This window comes from Balaenoptera ricei, chromosome 8 (genome assembly GCF_028023285.1).
Source record: "Balaenoptera ricei isolate mBalRic1 chromosome 8, mBalRic1.hap2, whole genome shotgun sequence".
Classification (NCBI taxonomy): Eukaryota; Metazoa; Chordata; class Mammalia; order Artiodactyla; family Balaenopteridae; genus Balaenoptera; species Balaenoptera ricei.
In genome coordinates, this window is record NC_082646.1 from 13,879,500 (window position 1) to 13,905,387 (window position 25,888).

General features: G+C 38.4%; 1 protein-coding gene across 1 annotated transcript; it reads right to left on the reverse strand.

Moving 5' to 3' along the window:
• Positions 1-362: 362 nt before the first annotated feature.
• ARCN1 (archain 1) lies at positions 363-25,125 on the reverse strand. Its single transcript, XM_059930286.1, has 10 exons — positions 24,955-25,125; positions 14,810-15,073; positions 14,133-14,312; positions 13,796-14,001; positions 12,787-12,951; positions 9,153-9,318; positions 7,278-7,425; positions 6,859-6,967; positions 4,215-4,419; positions 363-2,319 (listed from the first exon to the last, which is right to left on the reverse strand). Exons 1-10 carry the CDS (start codon positions 24,955-24,957, stop codon positions 2,230-2,232), a joined length of 1,536 nt encoding a protein of 511 aa, XP_059786269.1. The 5' UTR covers positions 24,958-25,125; the 3' UTR covers positions 363-2,229.
• Between the last annotated feature and the right edge of the window lie 763 nt (positions 25,126-25,888).

The window sequence follows — 25,888 nt, forward strand, 5'->3', positions numbered from 1 at the left end:
TAATGGGGAAGAGAATGCTCCAAGATATCACCAACTATGGTTATTCTTTAAAGATGAATCCTCATTTTTCTGACTCTACAACTGGCCCTGACAAAATTAAGATCAAAAGCCCATAAGTGGCATCAAATTCAAAAGCTACACTGTCAGGAGTGCATGTGTATGTGTATATGCTCAAATGTAGAAAAATACACCAGAAGACACAATACCTGTAATAGGGAGAAAAGGCAATGAATACTCTCAGATAGAGATTATTTCCTCTTAAAGAAACATATCATTAATTTTTAATCTTAGATCCTGTTACAGCATTCTGACGACACCAAAGAAGACACCAAAGTATGAGAGAGTCAACAGTCTAAAAAACATTCATTTTATAATACTTTTTATTTGATTAAAGAATTTGCCTTCTTTGTGTACACTGGAATGTTATATTCCCTATGTATTTTACAGGGTTACAAAACTTCTCTCATTTTAAATATTACCCCAAAAGTAATTTTAGAAAAAAAAGTTTTTGTGAAACTAAACTTCACTTTAAAAAAATCATATGGACAAGCAACTCTCAAACAAAACTGAATTAATAAGATTTCTTGTCTACTTAACTACATGACAGATTTTTTGTTCCAGTCCCCTTCTTCAAAAAAACCTTATGTGGAAACCAAGCTAGAGATAAGGATTCTTCCCTGATGCAGTTAAGGGAAAGGGAAAGGCCAGAAATTTCTTTGGCAAACAATTCCATCCATGGCCATTTGTGTGTGACTGCTCTGCTTCAATTACAGTACACTCTTTGCAGGGAAGGCCAGATGTTGTTCAGAGTGGGAGTCGTACTCTCCAACCAGCTGAAAGTGCAGGAGGTCATCTACTGTCATCTGTCTCTTCCCCCTGTCTGTGGCTGCAGCCTGGCAGCAACTCCACCAACTCCCAGTGCAATACTGGGTTAAAAGCCAACGCTGGGCTGGCTGATGTAGTCTTCTCCATTGAAGAAGTAATGGGTGAGATGGGGCGGAGAAACAACCATTACATGATGACACTAAACAGAAAAGGCTTAGGGGAGAAAAAGGAAGGATTTCAGACACAGGAACAGAAAGGCTGCTGAAAAAATGCTGGGCAGGCTAGAATGGAGTATATCAATGCCTACACAGTGATATAATCAGCTGGATCTTGAAATGCTAAAAACTTGGTGGTGAAAATGGAGGCTCCTTGATAGTTCAGGACCAATGGGATTGGCACAAAGACTCACTGAACCTACAGCCTCCAAAATCATAACCTCATGTCTGATAGAAAGGAAAAAACTGATGACATAGAGAACATTCAGGAAGAGGGAGGTGGTGAATCTCAGGAATGTGAATGGATTACAAAGACCATTAGCTATCATGTTTTAGCTGAAGTACCCAAAATATGGAGAATGGAAGGCTGGGTAGCACCAGCAGCAGACATGATTACCTGTGGGTGTGAAATCCCTAACTGGACATGACCATTCTCCTCCCACACACCTTGAAGTGGGGGCTATACCATTTGAAAGCTGCTTCTCAGCTGTCTTTAATATTGACACAAGTGGGATTCACACTAGTGTTCTAAACCAGAGCAACAAGCCTGCAAGGAAAACAACCTGGCAAAGGAATGGAGGGATGAATAGATATAGGAAAAGGACATAAGACATCCTTATCTTTTAACTTCTAGACCCCCTACCCCTCAAGCAGTTCACCTGCATAGTCCAGAAATCAAGAATGGATTAGATCAACCTGTTCCCGGAGTGCCAAATATAGTGCCTATATGCAGATGATCTCAGTGCTGGATTGGATATATAGAAAGAAAAAAACTGAAGGTAAAGGAAAGGAGTATGAAAGATTAAAACCTTCTGCAGAGAAAACTTTTTAAAAACAAAGTATGAAATATATTTAGGGATTAAAATAAAAGACAACTTAGGTGATGGGGGACAAAGTGTTTAACTGGGGGCATTCTCTGGAGAGCTTGCTTTCCTGCTGGCCAGTAAAATCTGCCAAAGAAATCAGCAGCCTTTCCCTTTATGTTTGTGTCATTTCTTTGCCAGAGAATGTCTCTGTGACACTGAAACACTGAGGGTGAGTTGAGGGTCCTTGCGCTCAGAGAATCGTGCACTGTATTTGAAAAAAAGGGTCTCCAATGGCTTGCAGGTTTGGACAAAACTCTTCAGCCACCGTTGGCTTCTTCTTTATTAATTTGAAAATTTTCCTTTTCGGTTCCCTCTTCTTGGTATTACAGAATTTCATACTTATCCACTAGGAAAGTGGTCTCTGTGGAAAACCTTACAGGGCTGTTTCCATCTACCTGGGTCACTTTGGTAACCTAGGAAAACAAACAAAGAGTAAGGTAAAGCAGAAGGACAGCAGGTCTTTAAGGTGCTGGCTAAATTCTCAGTACAGAACAGATCAAATCCCCTAAAGCAGTATTAAAAGTAACTCAGAAATACTAAAAAAGTTCAATTCACAACTGCAGCTCACAGTATCACTCTTCCCTACCAACATGATTAATCCGCTCTCTAGATAGAAAAGACAACTGTTGGGATGACATGTAGAGTGGTATTAATATTAAGTAAAAGGTCCAGAATGAGTGGCCACTGCCCAGGCTCTGCCCTATAAAACCTATGAAAGTCATAGACATTCTATCAGGATGATCAATTAACATTTTGATCCAAAATGCAACATTCTAACAATTCAACATTATTTGTTTAATTTGCTCTCAGTCTAAGTTGTTCTATCATATTCATTTTCTAGATATGGCTGGGTCCTTCTAATGAGATTTCTTTTTATTTATTTTTTATTTAAACGTACTTTTTTTTTTTAGTATTTATTTATTTGGTTGCGCTGGGTATTTAGTTGTGGCAGGCGGGATCCTTAGTTGTGGCATGCGAACTCTTAGTTGTGGCATGCGTGCGGGATATAGTTCCCCGACCAGGGATCAAACCCGGGCCCCCTGCATTGGGAGTTCAGAGTCCTAACCATTGCACCACCAGGGAAGTCCTGAGATTTCTCTTTATTAATAATAACAGATGTCCAATTTAATGAACTACCTGTAACAATGGTGCACATAATGGCACCAACACAAAACTTAAACCATTGATTCATATTTTCTAGTGAGGTTCTGACAAAGCAATTATACTGTCCTGTTCTTCAAATGGTCAGTAACAGGAAAATGTCTTGGGTTCAACAATGTGCTCCCAATACTGACGGGTTTAAGCCAATAACTGAAATGGGGGGGAGGGAGGGAGGGGGAGAGAGGGAGGGAGAGAGGGAGAGAGGGAGGGAGAGAGGGAGAGAGGGAGGGAGGGGGAACTGCTCTTTGGAATCATCCAGCAGATGCAACTATAACTTCCCAAGCACTTTCAGGAGAGACAGAGACCACCTGGGGAGATAACCAGAATAACAAGCAAATCAACAAGTCAGAGGGGAAGATAACACTATAAACTCGGTGCTTATAATGCAATTTGAAAGCTGGAAGAAAAACGAGTTAAAAATAATGATCTGAAGGACAGTTCACAGGGAAATCCGTGGCGGTCCAGTAGTTAGCACTCAGCGCTTTCACTGCCATGGGCCTGGGTTCAATCCCTGGTCGGGAAACTAAGATCCCACAAGACGCATGGCACGGAATGAATGCATGAATGCATGAATAAATAAATAAATAAATAAACAGTCCACAGATTTCCCCTGCTTTGCCTGCCTACCTTAAGGACAAGGTTTACAAGAGAACTGGCTTATGATTATCCGTATTAATGAAGGGAAGCTGTGACATAAAAGAACACAAAAACTGTATCCATTTGTATTAGAATCACCTTTTTTGGCAGTAATTTTGTCTTCCAAATAAACTTTCTTTCATTCCTTGGGATCAAACCAAGGGACAATACAGAAGGCATTACTAAGTCATGTGTTGAGTGTTTTGGCAAATGGATTTTAAGATACATGAGATTATTAAAAAAAAACAGGCAACTAAGAGATATGAGTCTTGCACAACCCATAAGTACTTTTATATGTAGTCATTTTCAATTTCTTTACTTCGTTTGATCTAGAGAGGAAAACTGAGATAAAGCAGGTGAAGAACTGACCAAGGTTATACAATGAGGCAGCAATGGAATCCACGGGGGACATCAGCTTTTCTGATTTCTGCTCTGACCATGAAGTCATGTTGCCTATCAGGTATCTGTCCTACCACTTTCCGCATATAAGTTCTCTATTAAACAAGGGTACCTGTATGTTACAGTAATTTTTTTTGGAGATGAAGGAGACTTGAACAGGGAAGAAATCATTGGGCTGCCCAGCAATGCTGAACTCAAGGCTGCCACTCTTATTTTTGGCATCAATCACTGGCAGGCACCACTCCAAGGTATTTCGTCGACTGTCATGTCGATATTCGCCATCAATCTCACCAATCACCGGTGCGCCGACACCAGATCTGTCACAGGAAACATCCGTGTCAAGTTAGCTGTCCAGAGCTAGAAGAACTATGCCAAGGAAAACCAGCCCCAAATTTGATTATGCTCCTCAAATTCTGCCCACTTTTATATAGTCCTAGAAAAAATTAGACTCCCTGATAACTTCAAGGACCCTTACCTTGGCCAAGGGTCTCATTCATTCCTTTTGTAGGTACAGATATATGCAACCATAAGTAATGGGCAAACATAGTCCTGGGCTGCTCCAACTTATGGACTAGATCTGGAGCTGGCAGAGGACTGAGACTGACAAATGTGTAAAGTGGGATGTATTTCCCAAAATACTGCACTAATGGTTTGCTGCCTTGTCATGATGGAATTTTAACATAGTGTAGCTCTCTTCAAAGATGCCAATGAGGGGAAAAACAGGTTGATAATAACCGTGGGGGAGAACTTAAACACCATTATGTGGTTATTTAGAATGGAGATGAATCTGGACCTTTGAGAGGATGTTTTTAAAAGATTTTAGAAGGTTTTAAAACTTATTGTAGTTGATGCCAGTGGGTTTATTTGATTTATAATCCAGTAACTGAACTTTATTTGATGTGTGAAAGCACAATTACCCCTGGGCAAAATGTGAACGTGATGGGAAAGAGAGATATTACATAGTTGTCCTTAGTCTGCAGGAGAACCAGGGCTAGTCAGGACGCACTGTGCATCCCCGCACACGGCTGACAGGCAGTGCCAGCTACTCCTACACACTCTAAATTTACCACCTTTTAATTCAGCAGTGACATCCAATGTTTGCATTAAAGGCAGGGTAAATAAGGGAGACAAAGAAAACTTTAAGGGTGATATAACACAATTAACTCTTCCCTATCAATTTTATGGTCCCAGTTGTATATATGTTTCTTCCCTTTGCCCTTGTTCCAATTCTGATTCTGAGATCCTCTAATTTGATCAGTTCTAGACAATAGGGTAAAATGCTGTCTAAGGGTCTCTTCTGGAGACTACTGCAAAGTTGAACTAAGACGCAGGAAACCACCATAACCACAATTACAGGGTAAATGGAGAGGCCTAAAACTTGTGGCATCCTAAAAATAGTCTAGTAAAATAAATCTTGACAAAATAAAACCCACACCTGCCACCAACGCCCAAGTCTCACAATGGTTCAAGGCAGCCATCTATTGTTCTGAAATAATAACCAAGCTGTGAAGAATAAGATGATTAGCCCATTAAAGGGGATATTGGTAATAAAGCATATTTTAAAAAATGGAAATAAGAATGACTAAAACCAGACCTGGCCATATAAAGGCCTGAATCAAACTACAAATAAAAATTAATTAAATTAATTTAATTTTAATTAAATTAAAATTAATTTGAACAAAACTACAGATTAAATTAGAACCATTTTCTCTGTAATAATAACTGAGAAATTTAATAGTATAGACACACTAAGAATTCACTTACTGGGTATTCATAATTAAGCCCTGTACTTAATCATGGGGGTGCTGAAAGGCAGAGGAGAGAAGCAGGGATTCAATGGTGAAGTAATAATGGTTCAGTCACTAGAAATGCTAGTGAGGAGATAAACTTAAAGTAAGAGTATTTCCAGATGATCCTAGAAAGTAGGCCATTTAAGCACACATCAAAAACTTACCGGAACTAAACTTCGGGGGTGATGCATAGTTTTGTTATCTTAACTGTGATGATGGTGCATACATGCCAAAACTTATCAAACTTTATAATTTAAATACGTGTAGTTTATCACATGTCAACTATACCTCAATAAAGCTGTTAGAAAATTTACTGAAACTAATGCAGATATCTTGTTTCAGCAAGAATAGTACCCTTGAAAACATAATCTCATCTTTAGTTGAAAATTTAGAGAACAAAGTGAAAAAGAAAAATTCAGTCTGACAGACTCAATTCCTTTAAGAGTTGCAAAACAAAGCAGAGAAAGTCTGACTGAGAATTGGCTCCTCCTTCTGGAAACCTTCATTACTACATGAACAATCTGAAGACCAATATCTGAAAACACAGCTCTAGAACTATAACCAGCTTTGCTTGTTTGGCTTTAAAATCAGTAATATCCACTCCTTTAAAAGTGTACAGCTCCATGCATTGACAAATGTATCTTGTAAGCACCATTACAATCAAGTCATATAACATTTCCATCATCTCCAAAAGTTCCTTTGTGCTCCTCTGCGATCAAATGCTTCTTCTCTTTGCAATCAAATGCTTGATTTCTGTTCCAAGAGTAATACCTTTTCAGAATGTCTTATAAGTGGCATCATATAGTAAGTATGCAGCCTTTTGTACCTGGCTTCTTTCACAACTGGCCTTTATGAGAAACAAATATCTTAGAATGGATAGCCAGCTAAGTGCTGCCTCCAAAACGAGTTCCAAAAGACTAGTTCTAAAAGCTCACTATAGAAAAAATGATTATGTGGGGTACTTACGGGAGTGGGATGGTGATAACCACATCATTCAGTTCTAAATTATCTTCTTGTAGCTCATACTCTATGTTGACATCACAACCATTTCCACTTTCTGAGGGCCAGCAATTAACTGAAGAGAAAAGCAAAGCAGGTATATTAGAACATTAGAAAAAGAATGGAGGAAAGTTAAGATGGCAAATCAAAACTGACAACTGCAGGCCTTAAACATCCTAGTGTAAACTACTAAAAATAATGGTTTCAAAATTAAAGGTATTTAAAATTTAAGCTACTTATTACCAAAATACACTAAATATAGCACTGAGCCCATTTTGAAAGGTCATTTTGTCAAAAAGAATTGTGGCAATGAAGAATGTACAAGCCAGGGCTATTTCTAGTTCTCAGTGCAGTCTAGCTTAGTAGGATTGGGCAGAGGCACTTACTTGTCAGTGGAATAAAAGACTCCTCTGTGGTTTGTAGTCTCCACTTTAGCACCCCAACGTCACTACTGACTGGAAATGACTTCTCTGGGTTCTTCAAGCCAATTAGAGATTCTGCAGTGAAAAGTTTTTTATCCACATTTGGATGGGTCTGAAATGAGAAGGGAAAGAAAACTTCTGAGGTTCAGACATTATAAGACAGGAAATAAATTCCTTTTGGTCTTACATGGCCCGTAATCTAAACATCTAAAACAGGGTGCCTAAAAAATTCCAATTATTTTTGATTTTGAAGAAAGATTTCCTTTCTTCAAAGACTTTTAAAGATTTAAGACATTTAAAAAATAGTAATAAAGTAATTTCAACTCTAAGCCATTTTGTTTGTAAGTAACAAGTTAGTAACTTTGTAACTGAGAAAGTTAAAAGACCATTAACCAAGTCCTTTACAAAAATACTTCATAGGGAGCAGCCTGATGGTGAGGCTAAGCTTGCCAAACAGAAGACTAGGGTCAGACGTTGATCAGCTGGCTGGGTCACATAACAGTCCTGGCCTTATACTAAGGAGACAGGAGAGGGGAAAAGCTCTGTGGAAAGTTTAGTTGCAATTTTGCCTAGAGAGCTAAAGTTGTGCAAACTCAGGCCAACTAAGATGGACTGATCTTTTTAAAAGAAGTCACATTAGGAGAAAAAAGGAAAAAGAAGTAACTTTTGGAGAGCAGATTACATAGACTTTATGAGCCAGCAAAGCTACTGTCAAATAATATAAGTACTACTTCCAAAAGACAACTGTGCGCTGGTTATGAGTGGAATAAAAAGTAGACAAAACCACTTTCTTCGCTGAAAAGGCTTTGTTCTTGTCACAAGAGATATAAGATCAACCATCTAAATAAACTGTAACAAGAAACTGTAATAATATAAAGAAGGTCTCTTACATAGCCAGGTAGGTGGAACATACATATTCATTTTTAAGAATTTTAGGTACTTTTCAAATATACCATTAGATATATTGCCCTTCAGCTAACAAAACAAGCACTGGCAGTTTATATAGTAGCAGCATGAGTAAACTTAGTGTCATAACCTGTTTTAATAAAATACCTCCTGGGCTTCCCTGGTGGCGCAGTGGTTAAGAATCCGCCTGCCAATGCAGGGGACACGGGTTCGAGCCCTGGTCCAGGAAGATCCCACATGCTGTGGAGCAACTAAGCCCGTGTGCCACAACTACTGAGCCTACGCCCTAGAGCCCATGAGCCACCACTACTGAGCCCGCATGCCACAACTACTGAAGTTCAGGCACCTAGAGCCCATGCTCTGCAACAAAAGAAGCCATCTCAATGAGAAGCCCACGCACCACAACAAAGAGTAGCCCCACTCACTGCAACTAGAGAAAGCCTGTGTAAAGCAACGAAGACTCAATGCAGCCAAAAATAAAATAAAATAAATAAATTTAAAAATAAAATAAAATACCACCCTATTAAGTTTTAAAACTTTGTTGTTTTTTAAATTATATTTCAAGCAATATCCTAAATGAATTTACTCTTTGCATAATAGTAACAAATATGCATCTCTTTGTACTTTTGTTAGTGAGTATGAAGTCATTTATTAGATTTCAAAATGACCTTTCACTCAATTCCAGTATTAAAAGGCCATACTAATACAGCTGCTGTCAATCATTCCCAACTGGCTTGGGAAGGCATTTATCAATTCAAGGCTTCCACTGTAGGTAATAAATTAACTTCTTTCCTATGCATCTAGAATGGCACTAGTTATATAAAGTTAAATAATCTTCTGTGTTCTATGGTTCACACACGGAACTCCAGTTGAGAAAGACTGTGTTAGGTAGACAAAAGCCTTAATACTCCCTTATCAAAAGCCTCTACACACCTGTAGCTGCACCCCTTTCTTGTCTTCATTTTCCACATGAAGACGAATTCGGCCAAATTTATCATCTGAGATCCTAAGCATGATCATGCCATGCAACTCCATATTCTGTAATCCTCCATCTCGTCCACAGGTTAGTGTGATCTTTTCCTCAATCTTCATGTGCACACTGTAGAGAAAGAATGATAAATCTGCTCAGACAGGTAAAAACCAGAACTCCCTTTCTCCAGGGTTTAATGGTGATTAGCCATCAGCAACTTATTTAAAGGTGCTGCAGCCATGTGTATCAAAATTTAAAGCATTATATAAACTATCACATTTAGAATGGATAAACAACAAGGTCCTACTGTATAGCACAAGAAACTATATCCAATCTCCTGGGATAAACCGTAATGGAAAAGAATATTAAAAAATAATGTGGGGACTTCCCTGGTGGCACAGTGGTTAAGAATCTGTCTGCCAATGCAGGGGATACAGGTTCGAGCCGTGGTCCGGGAAGATCCCACATGCCGCGGAGCAACTAAGCCCGTGCGCCACAACTACTGAGCCTGCATGCCACAACTACTGAAGCCCACGTGCCTAGAGCTGGGCTCTGCAACAAGAGAAGCCACTGCAATGAGAAGCCCGCACACCGCACAACGAAGAGTAGCCCCCGCTCGCTGCAGCTAGAGAAAGCCTGCGCACAGCAATGAAGACCCAACGCAGCCAAAAATAAACAAATAAAATTTAAAATAAATAAATAAAAATTAAAAAGAATGTGTATATATTATATATATGTATGCATAACTGAGTCACTTTGCTGTACAGCAGAAATTAGCATAACATTATAAATCAATTATACTTCAATTAAAAAAAGAAAAAACCTTTATCCCTAAAAAATAAAATAAAATAAAATAAAATAAAATAAAATAAAATAAAAGCATTACACCCTTTGGTTCAGCAAGTCCTCATCCTACAGATAAATTCTCACCTGTGCAAAACAATGTAGTAAGTTATTCACTGAAGAATTGTTTGTAATAGCAAAAGTTTAGAAACAAATGTCCGTCAATAGGGGGACTACTTAAATACATAAAAGTATATCCACAAAAATGAATACTGGGCAATTAGAAAAAAAATAAAGAGGAACAATTGAAAAAGCTTTTTATTTGAAAAAAATTTCAAAAATTAAAAAATTAAAATTATAACAGAAATACATGTATACCCTTTTTATGTATTGTTAACATTTTATCCCATTTGTTTTATCATTTGCACACTGTCTCTATATAAATATATTTTACTTTTTTCCCTGAACCATTTACAGGTAGAATATATACATCATGGCCCTTTACCCCTAAACATTTTCAGAGTGCATTTTGTAAGAACAGGATATTCTTTCACATAACCACAGTACTGTTATTAACTTCATAAATTTACATTGATACAATACTTTAATCTACCATTCATATGCCAATTTTGTCAGTTGACCTAATAATGCCCCTTATAGTAGTACAAGATCCAGTCTAGGGTAAGGTACTGCATTTGGATGTCATGTCTCTATAGCTTCAAATAAGGAAATTCTTGTCTTCAAAATAGTTAAGTGAAAAAAGCAATTGGAAAATGTATCTAGTATGCCACCACTAATGTATAAAAAGGAGAAATACAGAAGTTATACCATGTTTTTATTCATCTATACATAGACTATCCCTCTTGGAAGATTCACACAAAAACTAGTTAATACTGAGACTTCCCCAGCATCCAAGTGGTTAAGACTCCGTGCTTCCACCGCAGGGGTGCGAGTTCAATCCCTGGTCGGGGAACTAAGATCCTGCATGCCATGAGGCGTCGCCAAAAAACTTTAAATTTTTTAAAATTTTTTAAAAATTAAAAAAAACCTAGTGAATACTAGTTGCCTCCAAAAAGAGAAACCTGCATGGCTGGGCGGGAGGAAGAAGTTTTAGTTCAATACCCTTTGAACCTTTTGAATTTTGAACTACATGAATGTATAATCTAGTTTTCAAAATAAGTAAAATAAAAGGTGCTACTGCTATGGGCAATTACTAAGTACAATCTATCCATATTCCTTACTAAAACTATTTTTAGCTGGGTGAACTGCAGAGGCTTAAAAACACTATTCTGGCATCCTACTTTGTTCTGTTCTAACCTCTAAGACTTCCCAGAAACAAAGGCATGAGACTCAAGACCACAGAGGAATGTGTCTTATGACAATGCAGGGTCTCATTTACCTTCACAAGCATTTGCTCCATGCTCAAGAAGTACTTCATCATTCAGAAAAAAGTCTCAAGTCCTCTCTAGTACATGATGGTCTCCAACATCTTATTAAAATAGTGTCAAGCCTCTGTCTTCCTCAAAGCAACTACTAGGAATAGCACAGGAGCTTTAGTGATTAAAGAGATTTACCCCGACGTAACCCCGTTCATTTCATACAGAAGAAGACATACAACATACTCCTCTTTTATGCACACCTGACAGAGGTATCCTCCCAGACTCATCTTTCACTTGACCTCAAAACCATCAGTAACAGTAGAAGGTTTGGGCTTCAAAACAAGAAATCTGAGTCATGAATATGTGAACTTGATAACTACCACTTAAAAATGTTACCAACCAGTACCACAAGTCCTAAGAGACAAATCAAAATATTCTATACTGGGTTCAAATACTTAAAAGGCAAAAGATAATACATTATTTGCTACTAAAGATATTTATAAATTTTGTCCTCCTTAAAACTTAATTAGAAGGATTTCCCTGGTGGCGCAGTGGTTGAGAATCCGCCTGCCAATGCAGGGGACACGGGTTCAAGCCCTAGTCCGGGAAGATCCCACATGCCACGGAACAACTAAGCCCATGTGCCACAACTAGTGAGCCTGCAATCTAGAGTCTGCGAGCCACAACTACTGAGCCCATGTGCCACAAATACTGAAGCCCGGGCGCCTAGAGCTCATGCTCCACAACAAGAGAAGCCACCACAATGAGAAGCCCATGCACGCAAACGAAGAGTAGCCCCCACTCAACGCAACTAGAGGAAGTCCGCGCGCAGCAATGAAGACCCAATGCAACCAAAAATAAATTAATTAAAATTAAAATTAAAAAAAAATTAATTAGAAAAAGACATGCCAAAATATAGTACAGTGCTAATCATAGCTCTAGCCCTCTAATTCCACTCCATTTTAAGAGACAAAGTACACACTAGGCACAAAGAAAAGTTATTTTTGTTTAATTTAGCCACCACACAGTTGATAGAAAGGTAAGTTCTAAACTTAATAGAAAACAGATGGCTGAGAGCCCCCAAACATGTTTAAAGGGGGGAGGGGGGAAGACCTCATGTTAATACCTAGAATGTACTTTTTAAAAAAAAATTTTATTTAAGTATAGCTGATTTACAACGTTGTGCTTAATTGCTGTACAGTAAAGTGACTCAGTTATACATATATATATTCTTTTTCATATTCTTTTCCATTATGGTTTATCACAGGATATTCAATATAGTTCCTTGTGCTATACAGTAGGACCTTGTTTAGAATATACTCTTTAAGTGTTTTAAATCTGGAAAAATTAAGACACAAAAAGAATTTACAGTGCATTGAGATAATTTTTTTTTAACACTCTGTGGTCTGTTCTTACTGAAAGAGTTACTACTTACCTCTCCATATTAATGGGTGGAGCATGCACTTTGGTTGCTTCAGAGGTACGCTTGCCCGTACTGGAGGACATGATAGTTTCACCTTCAGATTTCAATTTGTCAACAAAGTTATCTACTTCCTTTCCTTTGGCTCCCAGTTTCAAAGCCTTGCTAGGGCCTGAAGGCCTAAGTGGAAGAACACACACATACACACAAAAATACACACATGATTAAAAAAGTTAAAAACTAATTAATAATTCTCTATCACTGAAGCTTTCCTTGAAGCTGTTCTTTAAGAGGAATGTGAATACCTCAAGGAAAAAACACAAGCTTCCTAGTGTTTAGTGGACAACTAGACTATTCCCTGCCCGAACTGACAGCTGGGTCACAATTAACATGTAAGCTTCAGGAATTCCCTGGTGGTCCAGGGGTTAGGACTCTGTGCTTCCACTGCAGGGGCCACGGCTTCATCCCTGGTCGGGGACTAAGATCACGTATGCCACAGGGGCGCAGCCAGAAACAAAACAAAAAAACAAAACAAAACAAAAAAACCCATATAAGCTTCAAGTACCCAAAGACCAAAGGTATACTTTCATAAGCATGTGTGATCTGACAAAAACTTTGTACCTTCTATCCAGATAAATATACCTGTGTGCAAACAAACTTTTTCACATAATTTCAGGTAGTTCAGATTCTCCCTTAAATCCATTCATGAACACTAGATTAAAAATACATGTTCCTTAAACAGTTAAATATCCCCTCTTCTCCCAAAATAAGGCAACTCTCATAGGAAATTGAGATCATGTTATAATTTGTAAAAGAACTCTCTTTTACACAAAAGGAAAAACACCACATTCAGATTTCTCCTTTATCCCCATATTATGCAGCCAAATTTAATATTACATCTTACTTCATCAAGTCACTCGTTATTTCCAGTTTGCCTAAAAATCAGATATCACTCTGAGATACACACATACAGCCTTCATCTGTCATTATAGGATTGCATTCTGGGTGATACACTGGATTATACCTGGCTGGTGCAGGTGCCACTTTTGGTTTATCAGTTTCAATGATGGTCTCTGTGATCATAGCAGCTGTGCTACCTCCAGACACTGTGGAGCTTCCAAATCCCCCAAATCCTGGTGCTTTTTTGCCCTGTCTCTCTGCATCTCTTCGGGCCTGTTGTAATTCTTTTGCTTTACGCCGCATCTCAGCCTTGGCTTCACGTTCTTGAGTCTACAAGAAGATACATACTTGGATGTAGCTTTGAGTACAGACTAAACTAGCAAATAAAAAAGGGAAAATCAGATAATGAAGCCTAAAAGAAAGATATACAAACCAGCAGCCCCAGAGAAGACCCTATTTACCTCTCTGACTGCTCTGAACACCTTCTCCTCATGAGAATCCATTTCTGTGAAGGTTCTGATCTGTGCCAGGTTAACATTCTCCCGGTATCCCAGGGCAACAATTTCATCAAATGCAAAAATCAAATCAAAACAGTGCTCAGATATTTCATTCTCTTCTAAGGCTCGGCAATATTCAGGAATCTAATCATGGAGAGCAATGGAAAAGAAAGACTTAGAATTTATCAGCAGTTTTGTTTTCCAGTTCTTATCCTTTAAAATACACAAATTTCAATAAGCCTAAATCCCTTTATTAGCTCCTTCTGCTACTCTGTATTTTAAGCAAGTCTGTGGCATAAAGTCTTTGTATGTGTGTGGCTACATCAACAAATCTTACCTGAAGAATATTATCTAAAAATATGGCCAAACAAGAGTCAGAACCACAAAGGCAGGTTAGAGTAACTGCTAGAGAAATGGGAAACAAAAGGGCAGTTCTCATATTCTCCTTAGTAATACTTACAGTCTAGGATACCCAGTAAGTGTCTGCTGAATGAATAGGAGCTGTAGTAGTAAGATGCTGGGATGAGGGCTGGGGGCATAGAACATGCAAACTGATAAGCATCAGCTGCTTTGGGGGAAAAACAGTTTTACACAAAAAATTTAAAAACAAAAACTGTAACCCGATATTACAGGATTCTTACCACTCTTGAGAAGAGCCTTAGGGTCTCCAGATCTTCTAAGATGTTGCTGTTTTTGGTAGTGATCAGTACCATGTACAGTTTCTCCATAGGCTGGTAAACATATCTGACACTCTCTGTTTCAACAAATGTGTGTTGTTTTCCAGTGTTCATGAGCTTTGGAAAAGCTGCTAACAAGCCCTCAATCCGAGTTCGGGTCATCTCTACAAACTGTCGAGAAACAATAGCCTTTCCTGCTTTTGTGCAGACTGCTGCTGCCAACAGCACCTGCCGGGAACATATAAATAAGTACTAATTAATTATTTCTTTACATGTGTTTTCTCAACATCCTCAGATCTTCTGTAGAATGGTACACTCAGTTATTTAGTGATGTGACTACTATTAGAATGCTGACTTTCAAACTCTACTTCATTGCTCTTTTAATTATAGTATGTCATTCATAAGACAAAGCTAAAGTAGAGGGAAATGAAGCTATTACTCCTGTTTTTCAATAACATACCTAGAGAAAAACTTAGTAAAGAAATAATTTTTTCTAGGTCTACACATACATTATGAATGGATCCCCTGTGACTCAAAACTGGGTTGCTCTCTGCTTTGGCAGACCCATAAAGAAGAGTTTAAACTTTTTCTAGGGAGAATAGAGATCTCCACAGCCAAAAGGGAGGTCTGATCAGGCAGACTGAAGATTTATACAAGGCCCCTGACCTTTCCTTTCATTTTTACCTAGAATATGGAACCAATCTAGTGAGTCTAAATTTATCTTCTGCTCTTTGATTAACCTTCCCATCCCACACTATCTTACCTCCAGACATGCAAACAATCTGTAAAATGAAAAACTAAAAGACTCAATGTTTCACACAGGTTTTGACACTGGGCAATGATCAAGACTAACAGTCTTTTTTTCAGAGTCTGGCATTTCATTAAACAAAATGAATAAAGCATCAAAGAAGATAAGACCAAATGCCATTAGCAGAGTAGTAAGAATATTAAGTACAGTGTTAATAGTCTCTTCAGTACAGGAACCCAAAAGTTCACAAGGACAAGTAACAAAATGACTATTTACACATTTTGGAAGCCTCAATCCTAGGATACAACCTCTGAAATATCAACATCTTACTGGTCAGGCTTCTCAGCTTTACGGAAACCTGTCCTCTACAGGTGAGCAGCTTGAAGAAAAAACAAGTTAGTCAATTTGAATAAATATTCTTATAGTTTCAAAACAGCAATACAGTTTTATAATAATTATAGGAGAACACAATGTCCTTATTCATCAAGGATAGGACATTAGGGTATTTGGGAGATAATTACCATCACGCTTATTTCCATGCAGCTAGGTAAAAACAATTTATACTGAGAAAGTGTTTGATCTATATCCTGCACAAATAATTTCCCTCTACCAAACAGATTTGTATTTTTACTGATTGATTTGCTTCCAATGAACATCAGGCAAATTTTCTCATGTGAAATCTCAAGAATAATGCTATCAACTGCTCTATTTCCCAAATAACAACGGCAAGTTTAGAAAGAAGCTCATTTAAGGGAGTTATACAATTTTATGTTCCTGAGTCTATAGACTCTATATTGAAACTTACCTTAATTATTCCAGCATAAAGTTACGTTGTATAGAATTAAAAAGTTAAAAAAAAGAAAGTAGTTCTACAGCATAAATAAATACTCTTAGGAAGAATCTTGTTTTGTAAGTTATATCCTTTTAAAAAGATAAGAAAATACTTTAAAAACATACAGAGAGGTATAGAGTATAAAATTACAGTTGGTTACTTCAAGAGTGGCAAATAAGCTAGCTTAAAAGTCCCAAAACAGTCACTTTCTCCAAAATATTTATAATTTTTTTAATAAATAGTTTGTTTTTTTTAAATAAACAGTTTTGTACTTAAGAAATGTATCTTTCACCATCACCAACTACTTGGGAGGTTTCTGCTACCACCCAGGCATGAGGCAAGAAGATATACTGAGGGGAGTAAAGGATCCCAGAAAAAGAATAAAAATGCAACAAGGTTATGACCCATTCTTTTCAAAGGAAATCTCCCACCTCATGTCTTTAACTTTACTATTTTGTTGTTGTTGGCCACAGAATTTTATTTAATTCAGCTTTACTGAGGTAAAATTAACATATAAAAATGTGAGATATTTTAAGTATACATCATGGTGATTCCATGTCTTTTTTTTTTTTTTTTTTTAAAGTTTTTGGCCACACCCCACGGCATATGGGATCTTAGTTCCCCAACCAGGGACTGAACCCACGCCTTCTGCATTGGAAGGCAGAGTCTTAACCACTGGACCGCCGGGGAAGTCCCGGTGAGTCCATGTCTTTAATTTCATTTTTTTCTTCTAGTTTTATTGAAATGTAATTGACATACAGCACTGTAAAAGTTTAACATGTACAGCATAATGATTTGACTTACATACATCATGAAATGATGACCACATAAGTTTGGTGAAAATCAACTGTCATAATGTTATACAAATGGGTTAAAATTTCCAAAAGTATCAATATATGAATTCGAAAAGTGTCAAATATCAAAAAACTCAACGTATAAAAGTTCTAAAAAACTGGTAATTCAAAAAGAAGACCTAGTGATGATGATGATGCTTGTGAAGAATTTGGATAAACTGTTTCATGAACATAAGAACAGAAAAAAGGAATTATTTCTCAATTAAAAATCGTATTTCTGTAACTTTAAACAGTATGTATAAGTAAATTATTAAATACTTTAAGAACATATTTTTAACTATTTGTGCTATAGTCCTAAAAGTTTTATATTCTGAAAAGCTTTTCTTCTTAATATTCTCATCAGGTAAATGAGGTATTCCCTTATATTTAGGATCACCTCACATTGGTTTCTCCTTCTCCCAAAGACTATGTGAATTAGAAATAGTGTTCTAAATTTGCGAAGAACCAAGTTAATATACCAGGAAAATTACATGACTGGAAGTGAGACGATTTGGATCCTAGTTTTTGTTCTTCTATTTACTATCTGTCTGACTTAAGTTACGTTTCAATCTCTCTTAGCTTCAGTTTCCTCAGAAAATGGAGCATCATCTGACTACCTCACAAGCTATTATGAGGACCAAATGAGTGTAATAAAACTGTAAGCCAAAGCTATACAACTTATGCCACAAAATATGTAAACATAAAACACACACACAATGTAAAACAGCACCATTATTAATAATAAACTTGCCAAGAAATGCATGTCATTAAAAAATTTGTCACTTCAAGGCAATGGACTTTTACCTTTATGGGTTTGGCAATATTTTAATACTCAAATAATGCAAATAGACTCCCCACAAAATTTTACATATAATGTCAGAGAATTCATAGATCCTCTAGAGTAGTAATTCTCAAATGACCCATAGAGAATCACTTTATGCAGTGAGAAATATTACTAATAAATAGGAACACATCATAAATTTAATACTTATAGAAGCGCTCCTCACCAAAAAAAAAAAAAAAAAAAAAGGGCTGAGAACCACAGTCCTAAGAAGTATGGTACCCCACCTTAGAATTTTATGAGGTTTTGAAGGAACAGAATAAGCCACAGTAAAGATACTAAGCACAGCACAATTTAAACACTTGAAGTCAAAAGTCTACTCAGAGAAAGGACTGCTCAGACCAAACCTTCAGATCTATATAAATATGCTGATTTAATACAAAGCCCATGTCTAACATACCTAATAATAATAAGCCTGTTAGAAACAGTAAGAAGCCTGTTTGTATGTTTCAGGGTAGTTCTTAGGCAGCTGGAATTTAAAACACCTCCATACCATACGGATAGAGTTTAGGTAAAAATTAACATCAAGGCAACATGAAAGGGAAATTAAAGGCAACCTGTAACCAGAAAGGTGTACGCTATGTAGAGGGGCAATTCACCCACTTTGCTTTATTGATTGGGCATGGTCAAAGGCTAATTATAGGCAGTGGCAATCTCCATTTTAGCAGTATTATTATAAGAATTAACTAAATAATTATTTATTGGACACCTACTATACACACTAGATGCTCTCTGGGAATACTATGAGGAAATCAGTAAGACTGGCATTCTTCTCTTAAGAAATCTGGTAAGATCTCAAAAGTTCGCACCCAAAAAAAATAACTTTTTTTGTAACTATGTATAGTGATGAATGTTACCTAGACTTATTTTGGTGATCATTTCACAATACATACAAATATCAAATTATTATGTTGTACACGTGAAAGTAATATGCTATATGTCGATTATAACTCAAAAAAAAAAGGCAGCAGCAGGCTAATAGGGATAAGACACAAACATAAATAACTAATACTAGGCAGAGTGTGTTAAGTAATACACTATAGGAATTCAGAGGAAGAAATTACTTCTAGCTCACAAGATCACTGATGACTTGATGGAAGAAACAGCATTTAAATTATGCTTTGATAAATCAGGGAATTTGAGTATGTAAAGATGAAGAAACAGTAGGATAAAATAGTAGGTCCCAAGCAGGAGAACTCTGGGACTCTCTTGAGACACTCCACTATCCAGATATAAGCAGAATAAAGCTCCCAAACTAGGACCAAAGTGCCCAACACTAAGCATGGCTCTAAACCTCAAAACACCCAAGACACCACAATCACAGGATCCACAAAGCTGACACAGGTTTCTATTCACTGTTACCCATGTTAATAACACAGTTATTAACATGGCTGGAAGGTATGGTTAGCTCGAAACAAGATAAATTTAACCTATCCTAAATTAACATTCATCTTAAATGCCTTTAAATAATTAAGCTTCCCTTCACATAAATGTTTACCAATTATTAAAAAATAGTTCATACTAAAAGGTAGGTTAATTTTTCCTACTGTAATTTGATCTGATTTTCTTTGGGGAAGAGTGAATAAGTTTGATTCTCTATACAGTTATTTTACTTGTTTTTTACATTTTTGGAAAAGAGCATTTAGACCTCAACCAAACTTTCAAGGGCCCTTGATCGATTTATAGATACAAAAACTGAGGGTCCAGAAGTTACGTAGATGATCTCTTCAGGACTGTTTAAAAAAACAAAATAAAATTTCCCATTAGGTTACACTTTGTCAGACAACTTTTCTCTTAATAATACTTAAAATGCTTTGAATATATTGTCATTTGTTCTTGGATTAAATAACAACACTCTCCTACCCGGCTTTAACTACATGGATCAAAAAGTTCCTTGAGTAAAGAAACCTGGAGAATTAGGTTTCTGTTCTGCCTCTGCCACTAATTACGTTACCTTGGATGTCACTTAATTGTTTCTTGAAATATCCCTAAAATAGAGGTTAGGGACTTCCCTGGTGGCACAGCGGTTAAGAATCTGCCTGCCAATGCAGGGGACACGGGTTCGATCCCTGGTCCGGGAAGATCCCACATGCCGTGGAGCAACTAAGCCTGTGCGCCACAACTACTGAGCCTGTGCTCTAGAGCCCGCGAGCCACAACTACTGAGCCTGCGTGCCCTAGAGCCTGCGCTCCGGAACAAGAGAAGCCACCACAATGAGAAGCCCGCGCACTGCGATGAAGAGTAGCCCCTCCTTGCCACAACTAGAGAAAGCCCGCGCTGCAACGAAGACAAAAGGCAGCCAAAAATAGGGCTTCCCTGGTGACGCAGTGGTTGAGAATCTGCCTGCCAATGCAGGAGACACGGGTTCGAGCCCTGGTCTGGGAAGATCCCACATGCCACGGAGCAACTAGGCCCGTGAGCCACAACTACTGAGCCTGCGCATCTGGAGCCTGTGCTCCGCAATAAGAGAGGCCACGACAGTGAAAGGCCTGCGCATCACGATGAAGAGTGGCCCCCACTTGCCACAACTAGAGAAAGCCCTCGCACAGAAATGAAGACCCAACACAGCCATAAATAAGTAAATTTAAAAATAAAAAATAAAAAAAAATTTTTAAAAAGGCAGCCAAAAATAAATTAATTTTAAAAATAAATAAATAAAATAAAATAAAAGAGGTTAGTTTATGTGAAAATAGAGGTTAGTTTATGTGAAAGTGCCTTTGCATCTTTAAGATTCTATAAGTGTAAGCATCTGAAAACTTTACAGCAACAGAAAATGTGCAATACCTCCATTTCACACCCACTGCTCCAGTGCTAACTATCAATACTTTGGTTTTTTTTTGGGTTTTTTATTGGTGCACAGGCTTCTCTCTAGTTGTGGCGTGTGGGTTTTCTCTCTCTAGTTGTGGCACGGGCTCCAGTGCACCTGGGTTCTGTACTTGTGGCCCGTGGGTTCCACGGCTCATGGGCTCTGTAATTTGTGGCATGCAGACTCTCTACTTGAGGCGCATGAGGTCAGTAGTTGTGGCACATGGGCTTAGTTGCCCTGTGGCATGTGGGATCTTAGCTCCCTGACTAGGGATCGAACCCACATCCCCTGCATTGGAAGGTGGATTCTTACCACTGGACCACCAGGGAAGTCCCACTATCAATACTTTGGAACCATACATTAATATTAAGCTGCCAGAAGGCAAACTGCCTAACCAAAACAAATCATGTGTGTGTATAGTATACGTGTGTCAGATAGCTGCCATATCATCCCTTCACCCCCACTAGTGATAGAGGTCCAAGCATAACAGGTAGTAATTCAGCATAAATACGCATAATTCCCTAAAGAAAAAAGTCAAGGACTTCCTTGAACCTCTAAATGCTTCAGTATTCCTCACTTCCAGAATTAGCCAGTCACTTTGTTCCTCGTAATTCACTGTAATGATGATATATATAATAATTCATGATCATATTAAGGCCAGCTTCTACAACTGTCATAGAGGACCATTTCGTCTTTCTTGTATGCATGAAGTGATTACAGATAAAATCAAATCGGCGGAAGATTACAATAAAATACAGAGCACATACAAAACCAAAACCTGAAGTTACTCAGTGAGAGTTTTAAGCTCATCACAAGTTTCTGTTCTAAAACAAAAACCTGTAGAGTATAAAAATAAAAGGACATTGTTCTCAGTTTCTGCAGTGTACCTTCTATTTGGAGAATAAATACGATGGTAAGTCAAAAGAAACCCAAGAAAATCATTTTCATTCTTTGCTCTCCTCTCAAACAACAATCAAAAAAAAATACATAAAGAATACAATAGCTGTGCAGCTGCTGTATTGTATATGAAAAAGAAAAAGAAAAAAGAAAAACCAAAACAATAATAACTCCCTAACTGGGAACTGTTATTACTGTGTAGGATTTCAGTCTCCCCCTGCCCCCATCATGTGTAGACCAGCCATACAAACCCAAATCTAGCTTCCTAATAACTAATGACTCTTGGGAACTGAACATATTGTGATCATTTATATTTAATGTGATCACTACAGTAAATTTACTCATTGCCTATACTTAGTAAATAAGAAGAGAACAGGGGGCTTCCCTGGTGGCGCAGTGGTTAAGAATCCGCCTGTCAATGCAGGGGACACGGGTTCGAGCCCTGGTCTGGGAAGATCCCATATGCCGCGGAGCAGCTGGGCCCGTGAGCCACAACTACTGAGCCTGCGCGTCTGGAGCCTGTGCTCCGCAACAAGAGAGGCCGTGACAGTGAGAGGCCCGCACACCGCGATGAAGAGTGGCCCCCGCTTGCCACAACTAGAGAAAGCCCTCGCACAGAAACGAAGACACAACACAGCCATAAATAAATAAATAAATAAAAAAGAAGAGAACAGCACTCTGTAGATATAAGTAAAGATTTTACAGATTAGGGCTACCATGAGACTTAATATCAAGTTCATTCAAACATAAGTTTACTAAGAAAAAGAACTGACTATAATGATATCTGACAAGTGTTAAGAAAATAAGAACATGTTCTCATTAATTTGCAGAAAGCTAGAAAAAAAGATCAATCAAAAGATGCTTTTTTTTGTACTTCATTTTATAACAAAGTCACCATAGGCCATTTGTTTTTCCATTTGTTCATTTATTTCTCTAGGAGGACTTTGTAGTGTAGGACATTTTGCACCAACTCCAGTAACTAAAGCTAAAGGAAATTTATTTTTCAAAAATCAACATTTACATACTGATATCTACAACTTACCCTAAAGCACATTTGAAAAAAAAGATGGCTACAGGGATGAATGGATCATTACATGCGTGATAAAGCAAGAATAGTGAAATGTCAATTACAGAATCTAGCTGTTGGTTACACGGAGTGTTCACTGTAAAGCTCTTTCAACTTTCCTACATGTTTGAAAATTTTATAATAAAATGTTGAGGAAAAATCAACTTTCAGAAGTTTGGATACAACTTTTAGATCCAAGAAATCTTACAAAATGTTACCCTATTTGGACCTTTCTTTGTCCAGGGATCTCTTTGTAAAGGAACAGAACCTGAAAACATTACACAGAAAAATACTTAATAATGTCTTACAGAATGTACTGAGATAAGTTGTTCTCCAGAGTACACAAATCTGTAGGTATCTGGATCATGCCAAGTCCCAAGTAATTCAGAAACATATGCATATTTAAACATGACACAACTGTATGTATATGCACACATGTCCAAATAATATGCAAAATTTATATTTTTATATTTATCACTCAACACCTAGGGATCTACCATCCCTCTGGTTATCTATGAATTAAAAATCGTACTAGGAAAAAAAATAGTATGAGGTTCCAAGAACTTTTCAACAAACAAGGTTTTTGTAAATATTAACCTACATTTCATTTATATAATACAAGACTTTAATTTTGCTTTTAATATTACACTATACTCTGAAATGCACTACAGGTACATCCAGGATGTATAAAGGAAGTAGTTTAAAAATCACTACCCAAATACTAAGCCTCCTAGTGGAAACGAAGAAAGGAGTTTTGGGAAATTTTATGTCCAACATAAAAGTTTTATGAGGTAAACCTACTTGATGCAATTTATATGCCTGAAGCTGAAGAAAACCTTTCAGTGGTTTAAAGTCCAAGCATGAATGCCCCCCCCCCCACCATCCAAGTTCTCATCTAAAAAGGTCGTGAACAGAACTTAATGATTGGCACCAAATTATACTGTCATCTCTGAAGTATGTAGGAAGATGCTTGAAATCAAATTAATAATCTATTGACAAGAAGAGAATTTAAAAAAAAGAACGTCCTTCAAAAGACTGAAGGGCATAAAGTGCACTTAAAAAAATCACTAGCTTGTCTGGAAATTTCACAATTTTGAAATTTTGTCACAAAATTTCTCCTACTTCATAAATATCCACAAATCGTCGTGAGAAAGCAAGATGTAGTGGAGTGAGCACTGTTTTGTACCATCTCGCACCCACGTTAATTTTAACAATAGATGAGAACACAAAGATAATGCAACTGAAGGCAAGTAACAGGTCCCAGAGTATAAACCCCTCCTCCCTCCTGTGAGATATCTGATTACGATATGCCACATCCACATTTCACTTCACCTGAACGACAAGCTCCCTGAAGACAGAAAGCCTGTGATATCGATAACTCGGTTCACATTTTCCCAATGCTCTTATACACAGCGTATACTCAATCACACTGACAAATGGACCCACCTAATATCTACAGAAGTAGGTGGCAGGTTTCTGGGACACTTGGGTCCGACAAATTAGTGACAAATTAATGTCAGAAGTTACTCCTTCCTGTTCTATGCCTCCTTTCGAACCTTCCTCTATTTGTCCTTTTCAAACAAACTAAAGAAAAAGTCCTGAACACTAATGGGTTTAGATTTCAAACTTCAACGGCCTACGGAACACCGGGGATGAGAGGTGAGCTGATTACAGAAGGAAGAGAACCCTCGAGAGGCCCAGCTTGCTGCGCCTAGGTGCCCACGGAACCTGCTGGACACTAGCGCCCAGGTCCACAGCGTGGGGTCCAAGGGACATCACTAAGAGGTTCTTGCAGAGCAACAACCCTGGGCCCGTTTTAGGGCCCGGGTCCCGGCAGAGGAGGGTGCCCAGCTGGTTGCGGGGGAGGGGTGTGGGCGCGACCACAGAGGGACTGGAGTTAGGTCCCTCGGATCTCCCGGGAGGTCGGGCACAGGGTGCGGAAGGCCACCCTGCTCCCAGAGCCCCGGGGAAGCGCCCAGCTCCAGGCCCTCGGGGCGGGGCTCCTCTGGCCCCAGCACAGGCCGGCAGCAGGGAGAGCGGTCGAGCAAGGCCGGGAACCGGGAGTTGGGCCCGGCCCGGGTCTTACCATGGCGACGGCGGTGGTGGGGCGCACCCGCGCTCCGGCGCCACTGCAGCTAGGGCTGGGGTCGGGGGAAGGGGAGCACCGGCCGCTCCGGACCTGCTGCCCCCCTGACAGGAGAGCCGGCCGCTTCGCCTCTTGCCAAGATGGCGGCCTCGAGCCACGTCTCCAACCGGAAACGGCAAGGGTCAAAGGGCGGGGGGCGGGGCGCCGTGGGGTGGGAAGACTGTGCACGCAGGCTGAGACGCGGGTTGTGTCTGGGAGGCCCCGGGACTCGACCACCAGCGTAGAACCGCTGGCTTCTGTGCTTTCTCTGTTCGTCAGAGCCTTCGTTTAATTTGCGACATCTCTTGCAGTTTATAAAGCTCTCACAGCCACTTATCATTTGATATACAAAATAACTGTTGTTCATAAGGGACTAGTAGCCAGAATATATAAAGAACTCTTAAAATTTAACAATGGAAAGACAAAAAATCCAATTTTAAAATGGCCAAAATAGCCATTTCTCTAAAGAAGATATACAAATGACTAATAAGCACATAAAAAGATGCTCAACATCTTTAATCCTTAGGGAACTGCAAATCAAAACCCTGCTTCATACCCAATAATAAGTGTTGGTGAGAATGTGGAGAAATTAGAACCCTCATACACTGTTGGTGGGAGCGTGAACTAGTGCAGCTGCTTTGGGAAGCAGTTTGGCAGTTCCTCAAAAAGTTAAACATAGATTCACCATGTGACCCAGCAATTCCACTCCTAGGTATATACCCAAGAGAATTAAAAGCATACATTTACACACAGATTTGTACACTAATGTTCATACAAGCATTATTCATAATGGCCAAAAAATGGAAACATTCCAAGTGTCCATAACAAAATGTAGTATATCTACATAATGAACTATTAGTCACAAAAAGGAATAAAGTATTGATATATGATACAA

Bases quoted from the DNA above. Each gene is read 5' to 3' on its own strand.
- ARCN1 (XM_059930286.1), bottom strand. The intron at 9,319-12,786 runs GTAAGTAGTAAC...CTTTCTCTACAG, and splicing joins CCACCCATTAATATGGAGAG to TGTGCACATGAAGATTGAGG. The intron at 6,968-7,277 runs GTAAGTGCCTCT...TTTTCTCTTCAG, and splicing joins GTCTTTTATTCCACTGACAA to TTAATTGCTGGCCCTCAGAA.